The sequence below is a fragment of the Aulonocara sp. 'chitande type north' Nkhata Bay genome, linkage group LG15 (assembly GCF_057382095.1).
Source record: "Aulonocara sp. 'chitande type north' Nkhata Bay isolate Kocher_YH1m ecotype deep benthic linkage group LG15, A_spYH_male_GT1.1, whole genome shotgun sequence".
Taxonomy (NCBI): Eukaryota; Metazoa; Chordata; class Actinopteri; order Cichliformes; family Cichlidae; genus Aulonocara; species Aulonocara sp. 'chitande type north' Nkhata Bay.
In genome coordinates, this window is record NC_141358.1 from 1,532,027 (window position 1) to 1,551,529 (window position 19,503).

Sequence of the window (19,503 nt, forward strand, 5' to 3'; positions counted from 1 at the left end):
TTAAGACATTTGTGTAGTAAATTTCACAATTCTGAACTTGTGTAATATGGCTGGTTTTTGGTTTTGCTGTAATAGTTTTCAGCTAACAGCTCTTTGGGAATCATCTTAATGGTGCAAAGTGATCGTTTGGTGCCAAACTGTGTTGCTGTAGGTGGTGTTTGTAGGTTCAGCTTAACCTTTGGGACCAAATATGCTTTTGCGACTGGTTGCTAGTGCTTAAAAATACATATTTAAAACTGCTTCTTTGCTGACGTCCTGTCTGTTATGTGTAGAGTAAACAGCGGCTGTGTTAGGTGTTGTTTCATGCTGACTGGTCACAGGTCAGGTTTAAGCGGCTTAAAGACGGAGAGAAGGACGAATCTTTAAATCTCGTCAGAGAGACTTTGAAAGACTTCTTGCTGTCTTTGCTTTTCCAGTGAAACAAACGTTTCTTCGTCAGTCCAATAAAGAGTGAACTATTACTCTGAAGGCACAGGGCTCGTTTCCGGTTACACTCCCGCGTGTCTAACTTGACGCAGTTCTCCGTTTTTCTTCGCAGCAGGTTTTCTGTCCTCGTTGCGCGCGACCGCCCATCCGAGAACGAGCAGGCTTTGAATCAGAAACTTGTGTGACTGCTGGGAGTGAAAGCGTGGAGCTGGAGGCCTGCGGGACACAGCAGACACAGCCCTGAAGATGCTGTTGGTTTATGATTCTTATTACACACCAGCTGTTGGTTATTACTCCGTAAACAGATTCGTTTGTCCGGGCTTATTACTGCTGGTTCTGCTGCTGCGACAGTCAATAATAATGCTTTGTTTTTCTGTTGCTGTGTCAGCCAATGCGATGGTCTTTATAGTAACTGCAGTGTCAGGACTTCTGCACCACGTTTGTCATCATTAGAGTGAGGGAGGCCCGCACACTCTGCTTTTCTCTGCAGCGACACCCACATCACCGCCTCCATGTGTGTCACAGGCTGTGACAAGCAGGAGAGCCTACACTCACGGTTACTATGGAAACAAGTAAACTATCCACGGGGAAGTAGGAGAAAGAAGTGTGTGGGCACCAAGGCCGAGCGCGCACCTACAAAGTGAGTTTGGAGCTGGATTTCTTTCTGCGAGCTGAGGAGCTGCGGGTGAGTGAAACACCGCAGGACGGTGTTAGTGTTGGCTGGATTTTAAAAACATGGAACTATTAGGCACTCCTGCTTCATGTACACACATGAACACAATGTGAGGAAAAGCAACACATACCTGAGTAGCAGTTACTGTTTTTGTATCCTAGAGCATCGTCTTTGTTGACGCACTCTGTGATGGCACTTGCAGCAAGATCTTTTGCAAGCTGTTCGAAGACGCAGACCAAACGGAGCACCTGGACTCCTCTGAACAACCCGCGGGCCAACAGCAAGGTCACATCAGCTCACACTGAAACTGTGCCGTCAGCCAAAGGGTGGCTGTTAATAGTTTCAGTAACTTTTATAAGATGTACAGCAGTGTCGTAGAAAGTAAAACTAACTACATCTTTTGATGGACGTGACAAAATGTAAATGTCTGTGTTAAAGCTGGTGAAGTAGAAAAGGGGGACACAAAAGTACAGACCTGAGTACATAAAACAGCTCTAACAGTGGAGTCAAGCGACTCTCAGCTTCTTTTTAAATGTTCCCTTCGCTGCAGTAAGATTTATGTCTGTTTCAGCCTGTGCTTGCAGGACCAGGTGTTTGCCTGACGCACTCTTGAAACCCCCCAAAATTATCCACAATAAAATAATTTGATTACATCTAAATTGAATTTACTTTATTGGCATACATTCAGTTTATATGAAGCTAATTTTTCTTAATGACTAATTATTTAAATAAATAAGCCTTAGATTTTAATTTTTCTTTAAATTATTGCTTCCTGTTTATGCCGGCAATTTGATTTAATTTTTTTTAACATATAATGTGTTTAGTAAACACAGTCACAAAGCAGGAAACCATAATAATGTCCGTGGATGATCTAGACAGGCAATAATATCTAAATTAATTTGCAAATATTTGTTTTTTTACTTTATAGTTATTTAAAGAAATTCCTTTTAATGAAATGCATTCATTAATTTATTTGCATCTGTGTACTGGTTGCATTGGTCACTTCATTGGTCCTGGTCCTGCTTCATTATGTAAACAAAGGCGCTGTCATTAAAAGTGTTTTGTGAGCTGAGCTTCTGATTATTTGTGGATCAGCAGCAGGCTGTGACTGCCCTCACTGTCAGAACAACACCGGGCTGGCTTTGCTTTAGTGTGGAAGCTTGAACGACATTGGCTCATTTCCTTGTTTTCTGTTTGACGGTGTTGGTCTTCCATAAATACCAAGTTCCTCGAAAGATTAAACAACTAAAAACTTTAAAACTGAATACTTTGGATACTATAGTTGTTAACCTTTGTCACTGTTGTCTCATTGTAGGTGTTTGAAGAGAGACGAAGCCTTCTAGCAAAGTGGGTATGTGTGAGCAGATGAATGAAGAAGCACCTAATGCGCCCTTACAGTGATCCCAGCGTGAGCTGAAGCCCACACAAATCCAGCTAGCAGTTAGAAACCATGCTGTGCTCACTGCTTTTCTGCTGTATTCTTTCATGTCTTTACCAGTTTGACAGGTGGTCTGACAGTCAGAGGAAGGCGGTGCTGCAGGACTTGGTGTTGAGCTGTTCAGTGGAGCAGCTCAGGTTCCTGAGCCTCAGTGTGAGCAGACAGCTCCCCCTGCAGGCCGCAGACTTCACCTGCCTGCTCCCCAGAGCCCTCTCCCTGTATCTCTTCTCCTTCCTGGACCCACGCAGCCTCTGTCGATGTGCCCAGGTACACGTGGATTCATTTATGGGGAGTGACGTAAAGTTTTGACCCTTGTTCTTGTGAAGAAGTCTGGTAAATGAATGATTCGATCCTCCATGCGCAGGTGAGCTGGCAGTGGAAGAGCATTGTGGAGCTGGACCAGCTGTGGATGCCCAAGTGTCTGAGGCTCGGCTGGCTCCTCAGCTCCTCCCCGACACCATTCGAACAGGGCGTCTGGAAGAGACACTACATCCAGACAGTCCAGGAGCTGCGGCTGAGCGTCCTGCAGGTTAGGAGATCCCGAAGAGATTTAAACAATTATCCTACCTTTGTTTAACAACTCGATAACACAAAATAACATTAAAATCTAGCTTTCAAAAATCAAAACAAAATAAAAGACCCTTTTTTCCCAGGGTGCTTCATCGCAGCAGCAGTTTGTGGTTTCAGATGTCGCAGCAGCAAGCCGTGGTCACAAAGAGCCGTCAGAAATAGCAGCCATCAGGTTGGAGGAGTGTCCAGCATCCACCAAGCAGCAACCTGGAAGCAGCTCCAGCACAAGACTGAGACAGGAGAAGCAGCCAGGTGCACCCCCACCATGGAGAGACTCTGACAGACGTCCCAAAGACACACTGCGCTTCAACTACCTGGACAATCTGGACCCCATCGAACAGGCGCTGAGAGCGTAAGACGGCAGGGAACATTTGCTGAATCACGTCTGGCATTAATGAGGCTTTAAGGTTCTTTATAGTGACGGCCCCACAGTGGCTGTAGCTCAGGTGGTAGAGTGGGTCACCTACTAATTGGAAGGTTGGTGGTTTGAGCCCCGTCTGCTCCAGTCTGCCAAATATCCTTGGGCACGACACTAACCCTAAGATGCTCTGTAGTGCATCCGTTGGCGTATGAATGTGTTTAAATTGCAGAGAGAAATAGAATAGTGGGGAAAAAGTGCTTTGATTGCTCAGAGTAGAAAAGTGCTATAAGAACAGGTGCATTTGGCATTAAAATATTATAAATCCCAAACAGTGTCCTGTTAGCATGCACCAGGCGTCTGTGGAGAGAAAAAGTTCCCATTCAACAGGAAGAGACCTACAGCAGAACCAAGCCATCTGCCAAAATGGATATAAATGATGGACATTAACAACACATAGAGCTCTGACAGCTCAATGAATGCCTCGGTGTTTTTTAACCAGACATAATATGTGAAAGAAACTTATCAGTCATAGAGTAGACATCCTCTAAAGCACAAACTGCTTTGTCCTTGTTTATGGTTCAAATGGGGACCAATATTTATTATATCAACATTATATCCACAAAGGAACTAGAAACGTTTGAGCTGGGTTATGTCATATTTGGGGGCTCGTCCGGGAAATTTTAGACTTGCTTGTGGAGAGAGGGTAGCATCAGAGGTTTTTCTTCACACCGTGCTTTCATCACAGTATTTTTCAGGTCTGGGAGAACCCAAAGACCAGGATATTGCAGGAGGGCATTTTAATTTATTTAGAGCTCGTGGAGGAACCCTTTGCAACTCACCTTAGAGTGGCAGTGCAAGAGTCAGCAGGTGTTGCCTGGACTTAATAGTTGATTAATTAATTTGCATTTCAGTAATTTTTCATGATTCTCAGTTTTTGACTTTCATCTTATTGGCTGCCCCATCAGAAGGTTTGAACAGGTGGTGGGTGGGGCGATTTCTGCCTCACAACTGTCTGAGGGCTGAGCGGTTTCACCACAGCGTTCACTTGCAGATAAACTGATGTCATTATCATGCATGATCGTTCCCCTTTACTGACTCTGCTGTCTTTCTCCAGGCAGATGAGAAACAACAGCGCCTCCACCTGCTGCACTAACACATCAAAGGCGGATGATGGGAAAAAGAAAACACTCTCTGAAGCAAATTATAAACTACGCAAAGCCAAATCGCTGGTAAACCACTCCCCATTCATCATCAGTGCCATATGGCTGTGACCTCCTTGTCTTAATCACAGGGAGATAATAAACGGAGACAAATCTCTGGAGACTGCATCCAGCAGGCATCATGCATTATGGAACAGCGTTTGCACAGCGGGAGGCAAATTATGCTGATGATGGTGTTTGAGGGAAGGGTGGAGGAGAGGGTGAAATAGAGGACACTGCTGCATCTAATATTCAGGCCTTGGTGGAATTACTGTATATTTATTTAAGATCTGGGTTTGCACTATACAGCATACCACACTTAGACTGTGTTACTATGAGGTCACATCTCTTCTTTCAGATGTTCCTCAGCTCCAGCAGCAGACCCCACAGTCTTCCTCATGATCAGACACAAACTCACCCCACATGGACATCGCACAGTATCGCTGATCACCCCGTCACTGGGGAGTCTGCTGAGCGCCTTCTCCACTTATCCCAGTGGAACGCCGGGATCCGTCCGAAGCCGGCGAGGACGCCGGTGCCTCGGCTGAGTGTGGAAGGGCTCAGGGCGTTCCAGCGTTCACACAGGAGCGTTCCCAGTAAGTTTTCACAGTTCCTGCTGTTCCTCTGGGCTGAGTATGATGTAACTCCACATCAACAAGAAACCCCCTCAGGACAAACTGTAGGTTCAAAAGCTTCTGCAGGAAAGTGACTGCGTGCAGTTTCGCTCCCAAATGCTGAGAGGAGATTAATCATTTACTCTGTACTGCAAAATATTAATATACTCTTTGTGCGCTTGTATAAAAAGTTATTTAGGTCTCATACAGGGCATGTTTTGCTTTAGCCTAACAATTGTGGAATATAACGTAACATAAGAGGTCTGCTTCGTAGCAGAAGAAACACTGAGTGGATAAAATGTAGCTTAAGAATGGAAAATGCTCAGAACTGATTCTTCAGTTTATGAAGGCGAACAAACGAATCTTGTTTTTTTTAAAAAGCAAATAATTAAGCAGATGTTTCTTAAACTCCAGAATCAAGGGAGGGGTGGATTTATAAAATCCTAAAGAATCTATATTGTGTGTAGCTCTGATCTGTGGTGTACTGGTGTGATATAATTTGATTGATTTAAGCCTGTCCACAGTGTACAATCAGCACTGAAAGATGACACCAACAAAAGCTGCAAAGAGTCTGAGAAGCAGAGGAGGAACAGTGTGTGTGAGAAGTGGTGCAGGTGTTACCAGTCTTAAAAACTGTATTCGCTGACTGTAGGTGCACCCCTGTTTGAGGTTCAGCCCTGGACCGCGTCTGCATCACATTCGCAAGAGAAGAAGTAGATCGCCCCCTCCTGGAGGAAAACAGAAGTACAGTCTGCAACCTCAAGACCTGGAGCTTCAATCTTTCTGCACATGCAGTGTGTAACCCTGACTAGATGTAGACAGATGGATCATTAGGAAAAATATTTGACATTTAATTCTACAAGAGAAATGACAAAGAGACAATGTCACCCATTTGTAGACAGTAATTCTAACGTATTTCTGTATTAGTACTGTGTTAACAGACGGGATGGGCAAATTAACTTAGAACCCCCCCCCAACCCTTTAAGAGTCTACAAAAAAAAAAAATTGAGCCTATCCGCACTTGATTAATTACAACAATTAATAATTTCCTGATGATTTTATGACTCCAGCAGGTCTTCGGGTGCTGATAATAATGGACACCAATATATTTAAAGTCTACTTTTTGCTAGCCCAGATCAGCACATTACAAATGCACCATGCTAATGAGACGAGCTACTTAATGGTAAAGTGACCTCATTAGCTCGCACGTTTGTCCAAATATTTACCCAAATTTAAAAACAACAAGACTTTAAAATCTGAAAAACTTAAAGCATCAAAACAGCTGCATTTTATATACAGACGTTTTAATACTTCTAACATGAACATGGGTTATTCATAGACTTGACAAAGGCATTTGACACTATAGATCCTGATATATTAATAAGAAAACTGGAACGTTATGGTGTCAGAGGGGTAGTTTTAGATTGGGTCCGGAGTTATTTAAGTGACAGAAAGCAGTTTGTGAAAATAAATGGTGGTTGCTCCTTATGTATGGACATTGCTTGTGGTGTACCCCAAGGGTCAGTTTTGGGTCCAAAATTCTTCAACTTGTACATTAACGACATCTGTAAAGTGTCCAAAGTATTAAAAATGGTTCTCTTTGCTGACGATACAAACATTTTTTGCTCTGGTGATGATCTGCAGAATTTATTGGAGGATATGACTAATGAAATAAGTAAAGTGAAGTTCTGGCTTGATAAAAACAAATTATCATTAAATTTGAATAAATCTAAACTTATGTTATTTGGAAATAGTAGTTTAAATACAAATGCAAAGATTCAAATAAATGGTGTTGATATTGAAAGAGTCAGTGAAAATAAATTTCTGGGGGTAATAATAGATGACAAACTTAACTGAGAGCTCACGTAAGATATATTCATTCCAAAGTATCACGAAGCATTGCAGTACTAAACAAGGCAAAACAGGTATTCGACAGAACATCACTTCATATTCTCTACTGTTCACTGGTTTCACCATACTTAAGCTATTGTGCAGAGGTCTGGGGCAATAACTATAAAACCACATTACATTCACTTTTTACTCTTCAAAAAAAAGCAATTCGAATCATCCACAATGCAGGTTATAGGGAACATACAAACTCACTATTTTTGCAGTCTGAAATATTGAAAATTGACGATATAGTGAAATTCCAAACAGCACAAATTCTATTCAAAGCAAAAAATAAAGAACTGCCAGGTAATATTCAGAGTATGTTTTTTTTGAAAGAAGGAAGTTATAATTTAAGGGGTTTTTGTAACTTCAAAACAATGAAGGTACGTACTACAAGAAAAGGCTTTTGTGTTTCTGTTCATGGAGTGAAACTATGGAACAAACTGAATATGGAATTAAAGCAATGTCCAAACATAAAACTGTTCAAAAAGAGTTATAAAAATATGATCTTCTCGATCTATAAAGAAAAGGAAAATATTTAAATTAAGTGAATGTCTCTATTTAAAAACAAACAAACAAAAAATTCATGATGTGATATTATAGTATATAGTATATCAGAAATCTGTTCACTATTTTTATTACAAATTATATCAGTAAGGAAGCTGACTAAATATTCACTGATAATTTATGGGACAGGGGTGGGATTAAATAAGTATATACTTCTTCCCACTCCCTTTCAACATGTAAATTAATCAGAATGTTTTTTTGTATGTAATTTGTATAGTATATTTTTTTTCTCTCATTTCTTTTCTAAATGTACTTGTATATTGTTCACATGTTGAAATAAATTACCAATCAATCAATCAATCAATCAATCAATCAATCAATCAATCAAACACTTCAGTTTAAAATTGCTGAGTTATAATCAGCTGTAACACAAGAACGCCAAAACAAACGGTGTGTGTAAGAAATGTACCACCTTTATTATCCAGTCCACACGTCCCAGTCAATATGCAACAACACAGCAAAGCCATTTCTAACACCAGTGAGTCTGAACTCCAGAAATATGTAACAGTAAATGTCAGTTTGAGACAAAGTAACTGATTTTGATCAGTATTCAAAACAACTTGTCAACACACAGCATATGTTGGGCAAAGAGGGAAGCCTCGTGTACATCAATTATGACAGACAATGTCATTTTTTTATTAATAATAATAAAAAAAATCCACTTCAGTCAGATATGAAATATCACTCTCATACGCACAGCCGGCTTCAAACGAGCTTTCACTCGTTGCATATAAACATGGCCTCCAAAATGTATGTATATATATATATTACTAAATACAAGAGAAAGAAACTTATATGAAAGACTGTGTTAATTTACTGTTAACTAATCAGAGGATGAATGTTAAAGACCAGGAGTGTATTTATGGCTTTTGGATTCAAAATAAAGTAAAACTGTGGATGTTTCACAGGTTACGTCCTAACACGTGTCGGCCTGCGGCAGCTTTTAAGGCAAATGTGGCGCTTCGCAATGAGCCACAGACACCACAGGGGTTAATCGTCACTCGTGGATGACACAGTTATTACTGTAATTAGGTCGCGTTGTAAAAAGGCTCAAACAACAGAGCGTACAGCAGTTGAACAAAAACAAAGTAAAAGTTGACTGCTGTGCACGAGGATTCATTGCTTCGTATAATAGACGTGCTGTCCTGATGCACCGGTGATCAGATGACATTACAAATGAACTAAAACTAAAATTAAAGCACAGATTGTCCAACCGACTGTGAGCAGGCTCGAAACAAAACCCCCCAAAATCAGAGAGAACCGTTCTTCTAAAACGACAGCAGAAGAACGAGCTACAGGCCGTGATCAGTGACAACAACCTTACACTCCGATGTTTCATTTGAGTTTCTCAGGCGTGAGTCTTGGAATTGCTCAGAAGACTATGAGTTTACACATGATCAAAAACCATATAAAAACAATCTGGACACATTTCCCCTCCCAGTCCAGGAGAAATGTTACTCAATTCTTTCCTCAAAGAGACTCAAAAACAAAAGTGGAAAACAGAATTTATTCAGAAAATTAAAGACATTTTTGGCTTTTCTTTTAAAGAAAGTTCAACAGCAAAGCCTCGCAGATTAAAAGTCACTCAGAAGACGGAAAACACACAATTATTGTCACGCAAGTCAAACACGACTGAGTAAAACGCGGCGGGTTCGGTGACGTCTTTCACCGACTTCTCATCAGTCGCACCCCTCAGCTTTGACACGCTGGATCTCACTGGACGTGCAAAGTCCGGTTTCATGTTCACAGTGGGTTTAATTCAAAGGCTGCTGGAGTTTGAACACAGAAAAGAGAGAGAACACACCAAGGTGCTCTTAGTGAAACATCGCCCCCTGCTGTAGTCTTCAGCCCTTCACGGCGACACAAACGATTAGAATGATTGTGCGTCTCATTGTGCGTGAGCCGACACACGCGAAGATGAAATATCTTCAGCGTCTGTCTGGATTTGAGGAGAAACAGTTTGATGGCCACAGTTCCAAATAGAAAATTGAAAAAGTACATTTTAAAGGACGTTTTCCTGCTGCCTGGGATCTTTATTTGTGAGCGCTGCTCGCAAAGCTCAGCACATGTGAGGCTGATAGGCAACCATAATTTGTGCTCTGACCGCTCGAGGCAATTATGTGAAGCTTCTTTCTTTTTGCACAGTGTGTACATGATCTGCAGGCTTCAGTAACTTGGAGGGAATCACTATGCAAATACACAAAAGTATTAACATCGACTCTTTAAATAATGTAAACATATACATCTTATCTGAGGTCAGAGCAGTGATCCTCTTCATATCTATTTATATATATATTTATATAAGAGAGAAGGAATATTACTGGAGCATCGTCCGGATGTTCTTCGGAGTGGTCTCGTCATTCAGGTGTTTTGTGGTGAATCTGAGGAGAAAAAGGAGTGGGAGTGGACGTTAGTGCACCAATGAAAACACCGAGGCCGCATAAAGAAGCTCCAAAGGAATTCTTGCTGACAAACACAAAAGCCATTTTCACATGTGCAGTTTGGACAGTTCTGTGAGAATCAGGTCAGGAAACTTCCCACGGTTCAGGAAACTGTGCTCCTCAGACACGTTCACACTGCTGTGGTTTAGACCAGCGGTCCCAACCCCCGGGCCAGCACCGGTCCGTGATTCGTTGGGAATCCGGACGCCAGAGTTGAGGCTCAGGTGTTATGAATAAATCTTTTTTTTGGTACTGGTTTATTTTGTTGTATTTATCCGCGACACCTTAAAGTCCGGTCTGTGAAAATATCATCGGACATAAACTGGTCGGGGACGCTGGGTTAGATGATAAGGTAGCTGGAGACGTGTGCAGCCACCTAAACCTGCTCGCTGGCTTCAAATACACCAGACTATCACCTGTACCAACCAACCCAGTGTGACATCACACACCTGCCAGCTCCCTTTTGCAAAGACCAGGCCACGTCCAACCGGATATTTGCTTTCAGCAGGTGGATTTTTAAGGCAACTGTGTGGACATGGTTACAGTTCGGCTTTACCTCGGCAGGCACACGTACAACCTCTCATAACTTTCACAGCCAAAATTGGTCCATAGCATGAGTCAGAATCTTACATACAACCAGAATCAAACCCACACAGGAAAACTCGGCATCCAAAGGCGAGCTGTGAACCTACTTGAGTGCATTCAGGAGACCTTCTACGTTGTCTGCTGGCTGGTCCTTCAGGACCTTTATGCAGCCTTTCATCTGAAGACAAATCAATGATGTCAGCAATGACTTACAATACTGTGTGTGTGTGTGTGTGTGTGTGTGTGTGTGTGTGTGTGTGTGTGTGTGTGTGTGTGTGTGTGTGTGTGTGTGTCTTACATCTATCTTGGAGGACTTGTTGAAGGCGCCGTTGGGGTGGACGTGGTCATACAGAATGATGACTCCAACCATGACCCTCATGCAAAACAAGAGCGTGTCCTCACTGCTGAAACGACTTGAATACTCTCTGCACGCACACAAGAGGAGGATCAGGAAAGTTTAATGATTTACGTGTGTGTGTGTGTGTGTGTGTGTGTGTGACTCACGGCGTCTCAAGCATGACTTTACAGACGCTGGCCATGGTGCTGAGACAGTCTGTTGTGTTCTCCAGTGGAAGCGTCTTGTTCTGAACAAAGTCACATGTTTTCATTACAAAGGCTGATGGGTAAAATAATTTTAGACCTGAAGTTAAATTTCTGAAAAACAAGCGCAAAAAGGAACTTTGAACCTCGTTGTCCTGAAATAAAAGAGGAACTTTAGGCATTGACCTGTGGCCATCAATCTGCTGCTCTTCAGCTTAACAACAAAAGAAAATCATTCACAGAAAGATAAAGTAACTAAAGATAAAGTAACTAAAGATAAAGTAACTAAAGTGCCACATGTAGTGTTTTTTTGTCATTTGAAAGATCAAAGCTGTGGCTCAGTATTCAGAGAAGCTCGTCTACAGCTGAAGGTCTGTGGCTCCATCTGTAGCTGCTGTGGTTTCTCCTCAGGTAAGATCCTGAGAGTCAAGGACCCGTGAAACGTCCATCCAGCCTGTGTGTGTGTGTGTGTGTGTGTGTGTGTGTGTGTGTGTGTGTGTGTGTGTGTGTGTTAGCTGAGAGTGAAAAAGCTCGATACGAATCACTGCCTGTTCATGGTGGACTAAACTAGGAGAGGGCAGAGACAACACTGACCTACACAGTAATCTGATGGCGCGGTCAGATTGGCTAAATGAGTTTAAGAGGCAGCATCGGTCACTCGACAGTAGAGACGTTTGAACCTGTCCACAGACATGTTGTCTGGTTAACTGCTGACTCTAAAGCTTGATTCAGACTTCAGTGGGAACTCTGTGTCCTCCGCGCCATCCGAGTCGCTGCGTCGACCTGATGGAAAGTTTCTCATGCGCCACGTTTAGGATTAAAAATACTTCCGGTTACAATGTGAGTGACAACGATGACAATAACAGTAACGTGTTTCTGTGTTTGGCCTCAGACACAGAAAACTAAAGAGCTGAAACATAATGTTTGAAGGTTGCCCTGCAACCCACTGTGACAGATCCACCCACTGTGACAGATCCACCCACTGTGACAGATCCACCCACTGTGGAAAACAATCAGTTGGAAATGACCAAACAAAAAAAAGCTGATATTTGTGTCACATTTATGAGGACAGACTCAACAAATATTGCTTTGATGAAATGCATCATCAAAGCCAGGAGGAACTCGCCGGCTGTGTTAGACTCGTACCTCTGTCACAAAGCTTGTGGTTGCATTGCTGAGTGTTTTCAGCATGGGTGTGGCCTCCGCGTAGAACAGAGACATCCTGTTGGCCATCTCGTTGTTGACTTCATTCTCTATGTCCAGCTGTGGGTGCAGAAATAACCACGAGGCTTCAGGTTTATTCCCACTGCTGAGCAGAAACAAGCGCCCTACTCTGCCAACATCAGGCTGCCAGGTTTAGATGAAAAAACTAATCTGATCAGTTTGTTCTCGTCCTGACTCCTCCCTCTTTTAGACAGAGTACGTCCTCCAGACACAAATCTGACTAAAACAGGAAAAGATTTTTCCCCAGACTCACGTTCATGTTGTTTATCTGGTTTCTGCTGATGGTCCTTCTGTAGTAGCTGAAGTCGTTCTGGATGGCAGGATTCCTCATCTACGGCAAAACAAAGAGACAGTCATCATTTCGCCATCACACACGCACACGTTTGATAAAGCCGTGCAGTACAACACACGAGGTATCGGGATAAGGCTGACTGTGTGTGCGTCTGAGTTTAGCTCGAGTGTTTCCACAGACCTTGAGCTCATCAAAGCGCAGAGTGAAGTGGAGGATCTCAGCGAACTGTTTGGCCAGCGCCTGCTCCCTCTCCAGGTGCTGAGTGGGCGTGAGGGGCGGACACGTCAGGGACTCCAACAAACTCTGCAGAGCCTTCTCTGTACACACAAACACACACAATCTTAAATGTGATGAGAAATTTGACTTTAACGTAACCTGTTCAGTAACAGAAAGGAGGCGTTTGTTCAGCACCTAGTTTGAGGGAGAAGCTGTAAAACCTCTTGAGTTTGATGACCAGCGGGCAGACGGAGTTCCACGCCTTCTCCTGCAGGCTGTGATCGCTGGGGTTTTGGATCGCCTGGAACCAAAGAAACACTCGTCAACCGTCACACGCATCCCAACAGCACGGAGCGACGCACACAGATCTAAAATGGTAAACAGGGCTTTCTGTATGATAACAGAAGCATTCGCAGCAGTTTGAGCCGTGTGGTGGCAGGCGTCTCTCCACTTGCTGTCGCTGTAAAGATGAAACAGTTACACTTAAGTAAAAGTCCATTATTATTACAGCTTTATATATTTTTCCATGTATGCAGTTCTTCTGTACCACAGACTATTGAAGTCAAAGTGAACAACAGCAAAGCTGCCCCCTCCAGGCGACTGATTACAGTCAGAATTTGCATGAAGGACTTGACTTGCAGCTCATTCTGTGCAGCTGATTGAATTCACAGTCAGCTGTTTAGTAACGAGCTTCTGCAAACGTTGTGGGTCGGCTGTGAGCTCGGTTACTGAAGGAGAGCAGGAAAAGGCCATAACTTTGATGTCAGTGATCACTGGGACTGTGCATCCATACTGCATGCACAGCACACTACTGTGACTAAAGTCTGCTTCAAGTGTAATGTGATTACAATAAGCCAAGAACAGTGAGGAGTAGAAATGCTCCCACAACACAGCTGAAGCTGTCGCGAACTTGCATCAGTCCGACATCGTAACTCGCTCACACGGTTTGGGAGTTAGTGACGGGACAGCTGCCATGTTTGGCATTACGGAACGAATCCAGAGATTTCCACTCAGGATTCTTCGCCATGCCGTGTCTCTGCGCTTCTCCTTACATCTCTGATCTCCTGGCCAGCCCCTTTGTACGACTGCAGGCCACCCAGGATGCTCTCAGACTCCTGGAGGACTGAATTCACCTGGTTCCACACCTCACGCTCTCCGTCTGTCGGCTGTGCATCTAAACACAAACATATATCAGAACACAAGCCAACAAATGACACTCTTGTATAATTACAGACAAACTTCAGTGGATTTTTTCCATATTGATGTGAAACCGTGTTAGTTAATGAAAGCTAGCACCGAGTGCAGGAAACGAGCATGCTCGCTGAACGCGTTCGCTGCTAGAACGGAACTCGCCGTTCGTTTGAAATGGGAAACCCGACAAAACAAAAACGTTCAGCAGCACGACTCGAGTGAGGGACATCACTTCAGACAATACAACTGAGCTCTTTTACAGTCAAACCAAAAACTGCCTTTAATGGTTTTAACTGCAAAAAGCCAAATCACTGCAGTGAAAAGCACTAAACTGGCTCCATCGTCTTCCAGCACCTCGGACCGAATGCACGCGGCAGCCTCGAGCTTCAAACGAGGCCACATTTACGCCAATAACACACAAACGTATCTGAATATGGCAGCTCACATTAAGGCAGATATTTTGAATATTTGACTGTAAAAGATGAGAGATGGGCAGAGTGTGTGTGGGGGTCAAAGGTCAGTGTGCCTGCACAGGGTCATCCAAAGCGTGCCGTAGCTTGTACGTGCTCGAGCGACAGCCGTGACTGACTGAAACAAATATCAGGTCTAAGGTACGTACGAGCTCACCGGCTCTTAGTCTCCTGCTGCATGCATATTTATGACACCATGACCCCTGCTTCTTCATCTCAGCTCTGGCTGCTCAGTTGTAAAAACGTGTGAGGTAATGCAAACTCTCCAAGCCTAGCCAGACCCGTCTAAGACTCAGAATAGAGAGCTGGTTATCATGACCACAGAGAGTCTAAATATAGAGCAGCGCTGACATTAAAACTCTGTCTGCGCTGCTTTGCATTTCAAAAACCTTCCACTCCTATCATTTCCTCTCTGCTGAATAAACAAAGCCTGGGGTTGGCTACAGCGTGCGAGCTGCTGAAATGCCACTGTGGAGGCGTAGTGTGTGTGTGTGTGTGTGTAAACATTATGTTTACATTATGTCACATTTGGGTGCATGAAATGTATCACAAACACAAAGAGGTGCATGCGGACGAGTTAGTAAAAGCAGACGGCAAAGGTCAAGGGTCAGATCCATTCCTCTTCTGCTTGGCACACAAAGAAAAGAGTTCCTATTCTAAAGCAGGGCTGAAATTAATCATGAATTTTAATAACATTAGAAATTCAATGGAGGAAGGTTCACAGCGGCTGAACAGTCTGACCCCTGACCAGCCGGAGCGGCTACAGAGAGGCTAAAGGGACGACTGGTTGAGGGGAAAGGAGAGCGTGGGAGCAAGAGGACAGGCAGAAGCTGCGCTCACTTTCAAAATCAAGGAAAAAGTTTGGCCCCTGTTCAAACTCTGTGCACGTGAGCACTTTTAATAGATTCCCCATTTGGTTTCTGCAAGAGAGAGAAAGGAGAAAGAAAGGAGGAAGAGCATGTGTGATGTTAAAGAGCCACCGAAAAAAGGGAGAAAAGAAAGTTGTTTGATTAGCGACGGGCGATCAGAGGCGATGCTGCGGGAGGTCGCGACCGAGCCAAGAGGGGGGCGAGGAAAAAAGAGGAGAGAATAAGAGGACGCCTTCACAGTTTGGTCATTGAGAGCAGAGGCTGACGGAGAGAGAAGAAAGAGCAGAGCAGGCTACACCTCCTTCTCCATCCAGCTTTTGTCCCACTGCCCCGCCACACTTACTTTCAAAGTCCAGGAAAAAGTGTGGATAGTTCTCTATTTCCCTTGTTAGGACTTTTAGCAGGTTACCCATTCCAGCAAACCTGATGGTTAAAAAGAGTCGTCACCATAACAGATAGCAGTACATACAGTTTCACAAAAACACGTTCAGTGTGGCTGATTTCAGACCAGGAGCTGGATATTAAATGATGCTGCCTTACAGCAGCGCCCTGAAGACCAACCAGGCCTTTTAATTAACTACCTGCAGTGAAAACTTTCTAAACAGACAAAACGATCAATCAAAAGTTTACAAAATAAAATCAAATATTTGCTCTTAGTCAAGTTCTTTTTGTTTTTAATGCCCTTTCTCTTCTTCTTCCTGATTGGCTGCCCCTCGCAAACAAAAGATTCAAATACAAGGTGGGTGGAGTCAGCTAAGCTTAAAGTCTGCGCTCTTGGCTCACGTATACGCCGACTTCATTGCTTGAAGGTTTGGCTATGTTTACTGTACCATGCGCAGGGTGGGAAAAACTTATTGTCCTTTTATTTTCTAAATTGAATCCTTGCTGCCGACCTTTCCGTCCATCATCCCTTTGACAGAAATGAAACCAACCACGCACCAAGCTTTGATAGCTGATCTGAAAATGCAGACCTTTCTTTTGGATTCAGGCGTCTCTGAAATCAGCCAAATGCAGAGTCCTAAATTACAGTTACACTCTATAAAGCTTTTATTGGAGGCAAAGGGCAGCAATTTCCTGGGAAAAGTCTCCCTCCCCCAGCTATGACGGGTGGTCACAAACTCTGTAATCACAGTGGGCCTAAACCTACAGCAGCATAACGTCAGGAACGCACAGAGATGCAGATAGGAACAGTGTAACCCTGTTTATTTTTAAAAAACTGAATTAGCTGCTGCAAAAATGATTTTAAAGTCTGTGTTAGTATATTTGGCACACTTGCATTTTTACACAGTAAAGATAAACACGAGTCTTCTTTTCTCACACATTAACAGCCAACTTCCCTCGACTTAAGCCAGAGAGTGAAGTGGCAACAATAGAGACTCTGTGCAGCAGCGTGCACATGATAGTCACACTGCATTTCTCTGCACAGCCTCCAGCAAGCTGTCCGCTATTTTTCAACCGTGGTATTCGCTGCACATCCTGCGCTCGTCATAAATTCAGATATAACTGTGTGCATAATAACAGGCTGCATACTGTTCCTACAGCCTTTGATTGGGAGGAAATTATATACCTTAAAAACGCATCAGATTATTAAATTCATGCAGAGCAGTCAGACTCGGGGTTGCACCAGCAGGGGGCAGTGTTGACGTATGCCTACATTCACTAACTACTGTGACGTGTCATGCTGGTACATGTGCTGCTGTGCAAGCCTTATTTGTTCAGGGCAGACTCTAACCTGTGGCTACGAGTCCGCAGCTGCTTCATCTGCAGCAAGACTCCACCTCCCCACCCCTCAGGTACCATTAAAACTGACAGCTGACTTTAAGACTGCGAAGAGTACTTTTCCCCTCTGAGATAAAACGGTCCAGTCAAGTACATTTGTGGTTGTTTTCATTTTGTGTGCACTGGGAATAAAAGATGATCAAACATTTAAGAAACAACCACGTGGTCTAAAGTCGTCATGCATCACTGTGATCGGTACCTCTCTGAAGTCTTTGCACTACGAGTCGCTTCAGTTCCTTGGCTCAAAGCTGAGCCTACCGCACATGTTTGGGGATTTGACCTGTTGCTGCATCTCCCTGACATTCTGCAGCACCTGGCTGCCACACTGTTACACGCTCTCGTGCACTGTTACACGCTCTCGTGCACTGTTACACGCTCTCGTGCACTGTTACACGCTCTCCTTCCTAAACTACACCAGCTCACTTTTAACGGCCTACAGAGAGCGATTCATGCATGTGCATGTGCACCTACTCACACAGCCAGTCAATCACTTTATCTACAGTACAGCTATAATAAAGGTGACCTCATTTAAAGTTTTATTCTATTGTATTAAAAGTTAAATACAACATCATGTATAGTTTTTTTAAACTGTACAAAAACAGGAGAATTATTGGACTTTGTGTTCAATTAAGTAAATATGAGATGATAAAAAACCAGCACACACTGTAGGCGTGAAACCAGTCAAATATCGCTCTCATGATGTCACTGATCTTCTCTGACGATCTGAACGAAACCCAATCAGCGTCCTTTAATGACGCATCTAAATGGGATGTGACCGCGTCACCATTTTATGTTTATGGACTGAATTACACCAGCGAGTGGCAGGTTGCACAACAAAGAGCACGTCTGGGTAATGTTTACTGTCAGATCATTAGGTACAGTTATGGCAGAGGTTGTGTCTCTTAGTTCGAGCTGTTTGGTAACACCTGGTACTACAGGTAGGCCAGTAATACACCAACAGTAGTGTCTGTGCGAGCGTCTTGTTTCACTCGAGACACAAGTGGGAAGAGGGTGGGGGGAGGGGGCTCACAGGTCGAATGTTTACAGCGTGTTTACAGAAATCGTGTTTGGGCCTGTGACGATGCTAGCATTAGCTTCCTAGCTCCCTCCTAGCTAGCTCCCGTTGCCCACAGATGGTGTAAAAGGGTGAGCCGCAGACTGCAGGTCAGAAAATGAAGCCAGTGTGGAGGAAGCTTAAACATGAACTCCATCTGAAGGCTGCTGTCGAGAGCTGAGGTTGAGATGATGGACGTTTATGGTTTTCTGTGTTGACCTTTAAACACCTTTCCAAGAATTGATGGGCTCGGTCACACGTTGTGGGTCACATTAAATAAACAAACAAGTCTATTTTGTAAATATTAATCATACTACGTTTTAAAATGAATGATCATCGGTGGCACGAGAGCACACACCCAACAGCTAAGGACTTGTGGTTGACAAGTAGTCCACCAGCCGGTGAGTACGTGGTTTCACACCCATCTTTACTCATCACATCCTTTTTTTTTTTTTTCTGCACAACCAAGATGGCGGCGATGGTGGAAACGCTCAGACGCGCGATCGACACCCTGACAAGATGCAGGATCTAAAACTCCACCAGCCATCCTTTAAATACAGTCTATGAGAGGTGTGAGGTATTAACGTGCACATCAGCACGCTTCTTATTACAGTCTGCGCTTCAGGTAACATTACATTCATTTGGTGTTTTGAGCTACTGGAATCAAACTTTGATATAACCGCGACTCCTTTATGTTCCACTTGTTTTAATAAAGGCGGTTTTGTTGTGTTCTTCCTCTTTCAGTGGCAGTTATCGAGTATCTGTGGAAACTCGTGTGAAGAGACGACTCAGTGAAGAATACGCTGAGAGTGGAACTAGAAATCATGAAGTGAGTTCGAGATTAAAGCGGTTTCCCTAGAAGAGAGAAGAAATTAAAAATGCAATTTGTTGAACATAATCTGCATGTCTAAATGGTGAAGCCTGTTGTTCTGTGAGTAGATCTTTTGTGTTAACACATGAGCTACCTTTGTGCTACACGTGCTGCTCTCAGAGACCAAAACTCTGCTGCTCTAATCTCAATTTAAGCATTGCTGCTGCAGTCTGTGCTGCCATCTCAAGGCTATTTAAGCTTTGTAATTAAAGCTAATTCTATGCACTTAAAGC

The 19,503-nt window shown here is 43.4% G+C and overlaps 2 protein-coding genes across 11 annotated transcripts in view; one reads left to right on the forward strand and one right to left on the reverse strand.

The window, feature by feature from the left end:
* The first annotated feature begins 373 nt into the window (after positions 1-373).
* On the forward strand, positions 374-18,982 carry fbxo16 (F-box protein 16). 3 transcript variants are annotated; one of them, XM_086263358.1, is made up of 9 exons: positions 375-1,111; positions 1,261-1,384; positions 2,415-2,450; positions 2,598-2,804; positions 2,902-3,066; positions 3,191-3,459; positions 4,583-4,697; positions 5,026-5,263; positions 18,869-18,982. In XM_086263358.1, exons 2-9 carry the CDS (start codon positions 1,289-1,291, stop codon positions 18,964-18,966), a joined length of 1,224 nt encoding a protein of 407 aa, XP_086119484.1. In that variant the 5' UTR covers positions 375-1,111; positions 1,261-1,288; the 3' UTR covers positions 18,967-18,982. The 3 variants fall into 3 exon arrangements, with proteins under 3 accessions (XP_086119483.1, XP_086119484.1, XP_086119485.1); XM_086263359.1 differs by lacking the exon at positions 18,869-18,982 and adding an exon at positions 5,934-8,027 and having other exon boundaries at positions 381-1,111; XM_086263357.1 differs by lacking the exon at positions 18,869-18,982 and having other exon boundaries at positions 374-1,111; positions 5,026-8,027.
* The window catches only part of fam49a (family with sequence similarity 49 member A), a 35,130-nt gene continuing 23,756 nt past the window's right edge, over positions 8,130-19,503 (reverse strand). For 2 of the 8 annotated variants that reach the window (XM_086263360.1, XM_086263362.1), the window contains 11 exons: positions 15,538-15,617; positions 14,089-14,210; positions 13,232-13,337; positions 13,001-13,137; positions 12,782-12,859; positions 12,451-12,567; positions 11,269-11,348; positions 11,063-11,189; positions 10,872-10,942; positions 10,060-10,119; positions 8,130-9,507 (listed from right to left, as the gene is read on the reverse strand). In XM_086263360.1, the coding sequence (XP_086119486.1) occupies positions 9,498-9,507; positions 10,060-10,119; positions 10,872-10,942; positions 11,063-11,189; positions 11,269-11,348; positions 12,451-12,567; positions 12,782-12,859; positions 13,001-13,137; positions 13,232-13,337; positions 14,089-14,210; positions 15,538-15,610 (981 nt within the window). In that variant the 5' untranslated portion in view covers positions 15,611-15,617 and the 3' untranslated portion in view covers positions 8,130-9,497. Of the gene's footprint in view, positions 10,120-10,871; positions 10,943-11,062; positions 11,190-11,268; positions 11,349-12,450; positions 12,568-12,781; positions 12,860-13,000; positions 13,138-13,231; positions 13,338-13,979; positions 14,211-15,537; positions 15,618-15,909; positions 15,990-19,503 lie in introns of all 8 variants that reach the window. The other 6 variants (XM_086263363.1, XM_086263365.1, XM_086263364.1 and 3 more) reach the window with 5 other exon arrangements.

Bases quoted from the DNA above. Each gene is read 5' to 3' on its own strand.
- fbxo16 (XM_086263357.1), top strand. From the start codon at position 1,289: ATGGCACTTGCAGCAAGATCTTTTGCAAGCTGTTCGAAGACGCAGACC. The intron at 3,460-4,582 runs GTAAGACGGCAG...GTCTTTCTCCAG, and splicing joins ATCGAACAGGCGCTGAGAGC to GCAGATGAGAAACAACAGCG. The intron at 4,698-5,025 runs GTAAACCACTCC...CTCTTCTTTCAG, and splicing joins TACGCAAAGCCAAATCGCTG to ATGTTCCTCAGCTCCAGCAG.